The sequence below is a fragment of the Ammospiza nelsoni genome, chromosome 12, assembly GCF_027579445.1.
Source record: "Ammospiza nelsoni isolate bAmmNel1 chromosome 12, bAmmNel1.pri, whole genome shotgun sequence".
Taxonomy (NCBI): domain Eukaryota; kingdom Metazoa; phylum Chordata; class Aves; order Passeriformes; family Passerellidae; genus Ammospiza; species Ammospiza nelsoni.
In genome coordinates this window covers 7814653-7824808 of record NC_080644.1, presented here as the reverse complement: position 1 = coordinate 7824808, position 10156 = coordinate 7814653, and the positions used below count along the sequence as shown (strand labels likewise).

General features: G+C 61.2%; 1 protein-coding gene across 1 annotated transcript; it reads right to left on the bottom strand.

Annotated features, from left to right (window-relative positions):
• Window positions 1–521: 521 nt before the first annotated feature.
• KIAA1755 (KIAA1755 ortholog) lies at window positions 522–9636 on the bottom strand. The gene is given in 14 exon segments (XM_059480828.1): window positions 522–2293; window positions 2373–2564; window positions 3165–3287; window positions 3558–3696; window positions 4576–4724; window positions 4965–5063; window positions 5393–5509; window positions 5594–5680; window positions 6311–6428; window positions 6728–6851; window positions 7391–7555; window positions 7664–8951; window positions 9440–9588; window positions 9591–9636. Coding segments are annotated over 14 exon segments (3783 nt in total). The 3' UTR covers window positions 522–1306.
• Between the last annotated feature and the right edge of the window lie 520 nt (window positions 9637–10156).

Here is a 10156-nt window from a genome sequence, read left to right as displayed (position 1 = left end):
GCAGGGCCGGGCTCGGTCCTGTCAGTAATGACCCAGGACAGGAGGAGCGTGGCGCCCGTGGGGGACAGCTGGGGCCGTGGGGAGCTCAGCGGGGCTTGGCTCCGGGATCTGGCAAAAACAAGGCTGAGGGGGGTATGAGTGATGCTCGGCCAGACTGGGATGGGCCAGTGCCCTTTGCAGCATCCCGCAGGGTGCGAGCCGTGCCCGTGCTGCGCTGGGAGGAGGAGGAGGAGGAGGAGGAGGAGGAGGGTGTTTTTCTGGAACGGCCTCCAAGGCAGAGATCGCTTCTCCTCTGATGTCTCTTGATTAGCTCATGCTGTGGCTGCCCAGGGGGGCGGCCCCGCCAGCCGGGGTCCCGCCTGCCATCACCCCCTCCCGGCTGCCCCAACAGGCAGAGCAGGGATGTGCCTGCGGGGACGGGGTCTCTGGGGACCTCGGGCTGGGATCGGCAGGGTCGCACCCAGAGCAAACGGGTCCCAAAGGCTTCGGGACAGCGCGTTCCCAAAACAGAGTGGGGAGGCTGGGCAGGATGACACCACTGTGCTCGTGTACTGAGAGGGAGAACCGGAGACTGAGGCACTTAACCCTTACAAAAGGGTCCTTTGAGCAGGGCCAAGGTGCTGGCAGCAAGTAGCAGAGCCAGGCTGTGGGCACAGCCCATGTAGGGGGCACGGGGGGCATTCTTGGTGGCACCAGGTGCCTGTGGGCACTGTGCTGGGGTGGTGGGAGCAGTTGGAACCTGGAGCCCCAGCAGCTGGCTCTCGGTGGGACACAACTTCTCATTCTCCTCCATGAGGACCATCCAGGTGCTTCTCTTCAGGTTTATTAATGTTAATGGAGTTAGTCCTGTGTTAATGAGCACACACAAACCCAGGGCCCACTGCTGGGGCTCAGCCAGGGCTGCAGCAGCAGCACAGGGATGGTAAAATCATCCAGTGGAGCAGGGAGCACAATGAGTGACAGGAACATCTCACAGGTCTGCACTCCCCTGGGATGCTCCAGGCACAGCATCTAATGTGGGAACCCTCCCCACTGCCTGAGACAAGGCTGGCACTGGTAGGGATAAAGGCACTCTATGGGAGGATTGGTACACATCTGGTAGATTGTGAATGAGCCCTGTGAGCTGGTGATGGGATTACTGCTGATCCATGGCAGGTAGAACACTAAGAACAGGGAACCAAAGATTCTGGGACCGAGGGTGGGGTAAGAAGTTCCAGCATCCCATCTCTGAGCATGGGAAGTCTCGTCCAGTCTGTGATCGAGACTTATGCAGCTGGACAGAAACAGCCCCAACTGGAGGAACTGGTTACTTGGCATTTGCTTTAGCTGAACTTTCATTGTGGTGGTTCTCCAGGTAAATGATCTGGTGGCCCTTTTCAGATGGGCAGGGTGGTCTGGGACTCTGGAGGTCCCCAGGCAAAGCCAGGCTTGCTGCTGGGGCTTCTTCCATGGAGTTCTGTGAATCTGAGTCTTCAGAGGAAAAACTGCTCTGGCTGGAAATCTGGAAGTACTGGGCAGCTTCTGCCTGTGGCCCTGCTGGTGCACCAGCTGTGCTGGGATCTGAGGCAGTCCCCTGGGGCACGGCAGTAGGACACGGTGGGTCAGCTCCTGGGAAGCGTGTCCAGGGAGGCAGGGTGACGGGACGCCTCCGACGGGGCTGGCTGCGCTCCTGGGTGAGGTGTCCTGTCGCTCCCAGGCTGGATTTGCTCTTGGCTTTGGGATGGGGGGTGTCAGCAGAGACGTGGTGGTGAGAGGTGTGGGCATCCTGAGGCTCCAGCTGGCAGTGGGGCTGCAGAGAGCTCTGCTCCACACCCAGCATGGAGGCAGGAGTGGTGCTGGGCTGGGACTGTCCCGGCCCCTGGGGCTGTCCTGGCCCCTCAGTGCTGGTCTCTGGCTGCTCTGCCAACCCCCTGCCCCCCAGCACTGCTGGCTCGGGGCTGGGGGCTGCTCTGCACACCGGGACTTCCATGTGAGGAGCTGCAGAGCCTGGGCTGGGGGGGCTGGAGGAGTCTCCCTGCCCATCAGCTTGTGCTCCCCAGGCCTCCTGCAGTTCTGCCAGCATCTCCCCCAGGATCTGCCGGGTCTCCTGGTACTTGTGCTGTGCCTCTGTCCAGGCTGCCAACCCTTGGCTGCTCTGCATCCTGCGCACCTGAGCCTTCATCTCCTTCAGCTTCTCCAGGGCGAACTCCACCGAGAGCTTCTGGAAGGATCTCTGGAGGCAGCGCAGTGCCTGGCCCTCCCCACGCTGCGCCCGGGCCGAGCACTGCCGGCAGTCCAGCTTCAGCCCTGCCACCTGCAAAAGAGGTGACAGTGGCTGCTTTCGTGGCCACCAGCAGCACCACGTCCTGCTGAGGGAGATCCCCTGCACTCACCTTGTTGGAGAACCGGACGAGCTCCTGCAGCAGCTCCTGTTCTGCCTGCCGCCGCTCCAGCTGCTGGGAGAAGCTCATCAGCTTTGACTGGAAAAGGGCTGCAGACACTTGGAGGGCATCTGCCTCAGGGAACATCCTGCCTCGGACCTTAGCTGCCTCCTGGCACAGGGTCAGGCCATGCTGGTACCGAGCCTGCAGGGACAGGAGGAAGGAACAGCTCCACACTTGGGAATGGTGCTGACCTGGGGTACGTGCACTGCAGGTAGCACTTGGCATTGCCATTAGCCCATCCATCACCATTACAGCTGGATGGGAAACACTTCTGGGCAAGTGAGAACTAACAAAGCAATGGGATTCTCCAAATCTCTGCTCTGCCCTGGCCTGGTTTAAAATGCACCCAATGGACCTCCTGTCCCGAGTGGGGTCACCATGCCTCACCCTCCCGGCAGTGTGTGTGACTAAAGGGCCTACACATCCAGGGGAACCAGAAGATCCTCATCATTATGTTATTTGTTGTCTGATGGATGCCCAGGCTTTGTAGGAAAAAGGATGGAGTGCAGCAGGGGTTGGGGACAGCAGTCCCAGCCCAGCACACATTGAGGAACAGTGCAGCCACCCCCTCACAGGAGCAGGACTGCCCAGAGTCCCCACAATGCTGGGGACTCAACAGGCCCCAACTGTTGAGTGTGCAAATGCAGTGTGACTCAATAGATCAGGGACACTCAGTTCTGCCCAGAAGCCTCTTTCCAAACCCAGGGGGTGTCTGTTACAGTAAAGCCCTTGCAGACATACTGTGGCCTGGGTGAGGAACTCCTTGAAGTGCTCGGCGGAGCCCTGGCAGCTGTCGGGACTCCAGTCCTCAGTGCCCATCTCCTGCAGCCGAGCTGCTGCCTCCCCATCCAGCCAGGACCCCAGCTGTGAGAGAGCAGAACAGGGATCAGGAGAGATCAGCCATGGCAGTAGCAGCATGTCCACAGCACCTCCCCTTCCTGCCCCAGCCCAGCATCCCAGCCCAGGCTCAGTCACACACAGTCGCCCGTAATGAAAATCAAACCTCAGGCAATCCTGCCATTCTCCAGGCTTCTATCATCATCAGAAATAAAGGAAACATGAGCAAAACACTCAACCATGGAACACCACAGAGGGCAACTTCAACTTGTGGCACCCCAGGGACACCCAGCTCACCTTGCCAAACTGAGCCTCGAGCTCCCGGACCTTGCGGAGGAAATGCAGGCGCGCCAGGCAGCTATTGGACTGGGACACAAGGCTGTGAAGTTCTTCCTCCAGCTGACTATACAGGCCCTCAGCCAACTCTATACCACTCCTGGGGGTTGGGAGGAGGGAGGCCATCAGTGCCAGGCACTGCCAGGTGAGCACAAAGTGGAGAGGAGCAGGTCTCTTGCCCAGCTCCTGACCCCAGCCTTGCAAGCACCTGGACATCTTCCCAACCCATGGAGCAAACGGATAGCAAGGACCACGGGATGGGAAAGCCCCGTGTATCAGTACAGGGAGAGAAGGGAGCAGGAGGGAGCAGTGGATCAGCGCTGCCTCAATGCATGGGGCAGCATGGTGTGACTGGAGCAGTGCGGTATCACCAGATGGGTGCAGCATTCCCGGCCGACAGCGACATCACCGGGTGAGTATGGAATGGCCCAGTTACAGCATGGCTGGAGGAGCATCAGCACGGCCAGATTACGGCATCACTGGTGAGTATGGCGCGTCCAGGTGGGGTGACATTACTGGATGACTACAGCTTGGTCAGAGGAGCCATGCATGGCCAGATTGTGACATCACCGGATGAGTGTGGCACGGCCAGACAAGTGCACATCACCGGACGATGACGGCATGGCCAGAGGAGCACAGCACAGCACAGCTGGCCGGGCGCGGCACGGCCGGGACTTGGCCCCATCTAGTGGCTTCTCCCGAGCCCAGCCCAAGGCACTGCTGCCGGCATTGCATAGTGACAGATCTGGCCTGGCCTGGGGCAGGAGACCCTCTCAGGGATCTGGCACCAGTGAGGATGAGGGGACTCCTGCAATGGGCTGTCCCAGACATGTGGTCCATGCTTCCAGAGCAGGATTGATCATGGCAATAGCTTGGGCTCACGGGGACCGGGCTGTCCATGGGGAGGTGGCTGTGCCGGCCAGCAGGAGCAGGGTCTCTGGCATTGGCACCCCCTGGCAGTGGAACTGTCCCATCCTACCTGACGTGATCAGAAGCACAGAGGCGGGCGGCCTCCCTGCGCAGCCGGGCCAGCAGGAACCCCCCCTCGCGCTGCACCCGCCCCAGCTGAGCGTCACTCAGCACCTTCTGCATCAGCTCCTGGTGCCTCCTGATGCCTGCAGCCGCATCCTGTGGAGGAGGGGAGGGTCAGACAAGTGTCTCACCTGGGCCTCACCTGCAGTCTCAGCCAGCACAGGGGCTGCTCCCCAGGCAGGACAGAGGGGACAGGGAACAGCCCCGTGGCCAGGAGCAGCCAGTCTGGGAATGGTTATGCCAAGTTTTGGGGAACTGGAGGGAAATGTTGCTGTGGCTGCACTGCAGATGGGCACATTGGGAATGTCCCCAATCTGTGGTGCTGCCACCCATTACCTGTGTCCCAGCCAGTGCGTTGTTGTTCCGCAGCTCCTGGATGCAGTGCTGCAGCAGCTCCGATGCCCGCCTCAGGCTGGCTGTGAAGGGCTGCAGCTTCTGTGGGGGACACACAGTGTGGGTCAGTGGGGGCAGCCTGCCCATGAGGAGCAGGAGGAGGAGGAGAAGTGCCAGGACAGAGCAGGAAATACTGTGAGGCACTGGGTTAAAGCTGATGAGGAAGGGAGTGAGGAGGTGGATGGGCAGCTGCAGGCAGGAGCACATAGGAAGGAGCTTGACCCTCCTGTGCTCAGAGCTCTCCTGTTCATTCCCCTCTCCCAGCCCTCCCTGTTGCTTTTCCAGGGATGTGTATGGGACACATAAGACGCAGTGGGGACAGAGGGACATGGGGGAGGTGAGGCAATGGCTCATGGCGTGGTAACAGACACCTGGAAGAATTGAACCCACTCGCCGTGGCAGTAGGGGAAGGCACCGTCCAGCTCTGGGGGCAGCTGGGAGCTGTCGACGTGGCGGCCCAGAGCCTTCAGCGATGTCAGGATCTCCACCTGCAGGGCACAGGGCTTGTAAGGCTGCCTGGAGCAGGAAATAACCCCCTATTGCACCAGCTCAGGGGACAGGGACAGGCTCACCTGCACCCCAGACAGCTTCTCACGGTGGGAGGCCAGCTCCTTCTCAGCCAGGAGCAGCAAGCTGTGAATGCAGCCTGGAGACACACTCTGTGGGAGGCAGGGGAGAATGACCAGGGCAAACCCCACACAAAGCCCTCAGGTCACCCATGGCAGTGTGGGACTTTCCTGGATCAGCTGAGGCTGGTGAGCTCATTGCAAAGGAAAAGGCTCCCACTCTCACTGGTGTGGGAGATGGAAACATGTCCCTCAGGCCATGACCTTGTCCCCTGCCACCTTGCCTCCCTGGCAAAGGACCATGGGAAGAGCCTCATGAGTGAGCCCCTTCTCTGACAGCAGCGACATTTCTCCATGTGATGAGCATCTGGGCCAGTGTGGGTTTTATTGGGCATACAAAGGCTGTGGCAGGGGGGACCCCATAGCCCCTGGACAGCACAGGGCACTCCTGTGGCACTACCTGGGCACTGGCACAAGGACTCAGCCACGACAGTGGATTGTCACTGCAGAGCCCATTTCTTGGTGAATTCACAGATCAGGATGCTGGAGGGCTCTTGGTGATGCCTGCTGGGTGATGGCAGGGCTCAGAAGGGACCTTTGGGGATTGCATGGAGAGCAGGCACAGGGGAGGCTCTGAGGGACCCCCAAAGGGAGGCAGCACTCCCTCCCAGACAGGGACAGTCCTGGCATGCCTATGGCACAGGCACACAGAGCCTGGCATACCTGGACGGAGCGGAGGGCTGAGAACAGGACGGGAGCGGGCGGCTGCTTCCGGGCATCCACCACAACCGTCAGCCCAGCATCCTTTGCTTCTCGCCTCTCACCATTCTTCACTTCTTGCCTACCGAGGGGAAACACAGCAGGAGTGGGGGTCCTTCCCTGGGGCAGGGCCCTCTCGAAGCCCCCTCCCGCATTCTGCACCCCCAGGCAGGCAGGAACCCACAGGCAGTGGCCTCATCCCTGTGGGATGTCGCTGCCAAGGGCTCAGAGCATGTGCCTCTGGCAGGGGCATGGTCCAGGCACCTCGGGGATGTGCCCAAACCAGAGTGTGTGGGATGCTGGGTGTCCATCCCAACTTGGCCTGGGAGCCCTGAGCCAGGCAGCAGCTGAGGGTCCCTGGCAGGTCCTGCTGGCTCTTACCTGGGGAGGGAGCAGAGGCAGAGGATGAGCTTTGCCAGCTCAGCAGCTGAGCACCACGCAGCCCGCCAGGCACTGCCACTGGTGGTCACCAGAAGGAGGGCCCTGCCCAGCCTGTCCGAGCTCCCTGTGGAGAAAGGGTGAGTGACTCCTCTGGCAGCCACCTGCCAGACCTGAGCACCCCACAATGGGCTGGGGTAACCATCAGTGCTGCCTCAGCTCAGCCTGCCATGGCGCAGCCCCTCTGGATCTTTGGGAGGAGGAGAGCCAGTGCAGGGGGGCTCATGGCATGAATGTCTGGAATTCCAGAGCTGATGGGGACATTTTTCCTGAGAAGAAGATGAGTTTTGTTAATGCTTTTTGGTTCTTGGGAAAAAGAAGGAGCCAAATGTTTAGTGTTTGGCAGCTAAAGCTGAACAGCTTCACTGGAGAGGAATGGTGTGGGAGGGCTTGGGGCGGCTGGGACCGGGGCAGCTGCTCTTCACAGGCTGCCTGCATTTATGTTTTTAATGTTTTTGCCCAGCTGAAAAAAAATTTTCCGCTTGGAGTATTTCTGGCCTCCAGCAAAGCCCTGAAACCTTCCTGCAAAACACTCTCTCCAGCAGCCTGAGTTTCCATCCAGAGGCCTCTCCCTCCCATTCCCCAGGCTCATGGTGCCAGCAGTACCTGGCAGGCAGATGATGCCTGAGCGCAGCAGCCCAGCGTGCAGGTCCTGCCAGGCCGGAGGCTCCCGACCAGCAGGGCCAGTGCTGGGCACAGAGGGACCATTCTTGCAGCTGGAACTTTCCAGAGACCGTTCCTCCACAGGAGCAGCAGTGGCTGCATTCGTACCTGTGCACAGGGATAGAGGAGAGGGAAGCTGGTGACACTCAGCGAAGCAGAGGAATAACAAAGCCTCAGCAGAGCCTGGTCAGGTGCTGCAGCCCCACAGGATGGTACCTTTCCCTGCTGCCTTGGCTCTGCCCATCCTGGGCGAGTAGATAGCCGACATCTTCTTCCAGGCCCCCTCGTGCTGGCTGCTGGTTTTTTCATCCTCAGGAGCTGCCCCGAGCCGCGTGCCCTTCAGGAAGGAGAACTTGTGGCTGGAGCCTGGGGGGACCCGGGGGCTGCCCCGCTGCACCGACCCCCCTCGCTCCGGCACCGCAGGAGCCGCTCGGCGGGACTGGCGGGTGAGGAGCATGGGGCTGCCTGCCCCCTTCCTGTGCTGTGGGGGGGTCTCACGGGGGGTGGCGGGGGGCAGCTCGGAGCCAGGACTGCCGGGCTCCTCCATGATGGCTGCCATCAGCCCAGAGCCAAAGCTCACCGGGTTCTGCAGCGCGGCCATGTAGGAGTCACGTTGGCGGCACTTTGGCCCATGTGACTCTGGCTCTTGGCTTATCTCCCTCCCCAGGCACGGGCTGCAGGGACGCTCCTCTGAGCTCAGTGCTCCCCCACAGGGCCAAGAATCTGCTCCTGATCCCCCATTCGCCCAGGGGAGCATCTCATCAGCCCCAGCCTTTATTGTCCCTGGAAGGCAGGTGGGCAACAGGGATCTGGTCAGGACGTCCAAGTCCTCCTGGGATTGCTCCAGCAGGTCCACATACTCCCCCTCCAGGTTCTGGCTGATGATTTCACTGAGGCTGGGCACAGGCAGCGTGGCTGGCTTCTTCCGCAGACCTGCCTGCTCTACCTTGATCAGTCCCGGGTATCGTCCCTGGCTTGACTTCCGAGAGGTGGCCTTGCAGCCTGGGATGGTGCCCACAACGTTGCTGTAGGGCGTGGGGACATTCACTGTGCCATGGAGCACAAGTGTCCCAGGTGCACTCTCAGGAGCAGATTCATACCAGGTCCCAGTGGGCACACTGTCAGCTCCAGCCCTGGGCTTGTCGGTGAACTCAGGCGTGGCAATCCGGCTCCATGGCAGTGGGGTGACGCCGTTCTCGGTGGCCACCAGGCAGGTGTGCAGGGGAGCTCCGGCCCAGCTATTGTTCACCTCCTCCAGCCATGCGTTGGTGAAGAGCAGAGCGTGGGTGGCCTCGGGGACAGGTGTCTCCTCCACGGAGCGCAGGTCCAGGGAGAGGTGCTTGATGGTGACACGCGCTGTGTGCTCCTCACAGGGCTCTGCTTGCAGGTAGAAGTCCCCGGGGCGCAGCAGGAGGGGGTTGAGCGGTGCGAGGTGCACAACCACCTTCTCGTGCAGACACAAGGGCCAGCCTTCATGGAGAAAGATGCGGTTAAAGTAGGGAGCCTGGGAAGGAGGAAGAACACAGTGCATGAGGGAGCCCTGCCAGCTCTGTGCCTCCCAGCCACCCCCACACGCTCTTGCTGCCTGGCCCCGTGCCTCCCATGATTAAGATGAAAGAGCCTGGTGACCCAATGCACGTCCCTGAGCCAAGGCCCTGCAGCACAGCCCTGCAAGCCCACCCTGATCCATGGCTATTCCCACAGTGTGGAGTCTACCCGTGTGCTTACAGAGGGAAAACCCCTGCTTAAGCCTCTCTAGGATGAAGACAAGATGACCTCAGAGCCCTTATTGCAGAGACCACATATGCTGGACAAATCCCAGGGAGCTGGGTGTGCCATGGTCCCCTCTGCAGGGAGCGGATGGGACCAGGAGTGGACATGCAGGGAGGAAGCCCACAGGGCAGCGTGCCCATGCAGGCAGGACTCCTTGGGGCAAACCCCCGTGTCTAGGAGGGGCTCTCGGGGGCACCGTGGTGGGGCACGGGGGCTTACACAGGCTGCCTGCCGCAGGCGCTCGAAGAGCCGCTTGGCGGGGATGAGGAACTGGAGCAGGCAGCAGAGCCCATCCCCCTGGTAGCTGGTCTCCAGCAGCCGAAACACCTGGCCCAGGACGGTGGGGGCCGTGGCTTCGAAGGGCGGGTAGAGGGCCTGGAGAGCACTTTGCACCGCCGCATCCAGGGACCCGGCATCCTGCGGGAGAGAGGCGAGTGTCGCTGGTGGGAGAGTGGCCCCGAAGCGGGGACACGTTCCGCCTGACCCGCGCTCTCTGCCCACCATCCCACGCTGCGCTGTGCCACTGTCGGGGCCCTGGGACGCCCACACTGGCAATGCTGCAGAGCTCAGGGGCTCCAAACGCTCCTGGGAGGGAAACGGGAGGAGCCGGGATGGAGCACAGCAAGCACGGCGCAGGCGGGGCGGGTCCGGTTCCCAGCGCCCGGCTGTGGTTAAGGAGCCTGGGATAAACCCCGAGGCTGCAGCCGCCTTGCTCGGCCGCCAGCCATGAGGAGGCGGAGGAGCCGCAGCAGCCGAGGGGTTGAGAGGAGTCAGACCAGACAGATCGTGGGGCTGCGCCGGGCTCCGCAGCTCGCTGCAGGAATGCAGCAGATGGGAGGAAGGACAAACATCTGAAGATGGATAGGGTGTTTTGGTCCAGACTCATTGCTGAATTCGCCAAACTCAGAATTATTCCTGTATTTTCTGGGAAGTGTT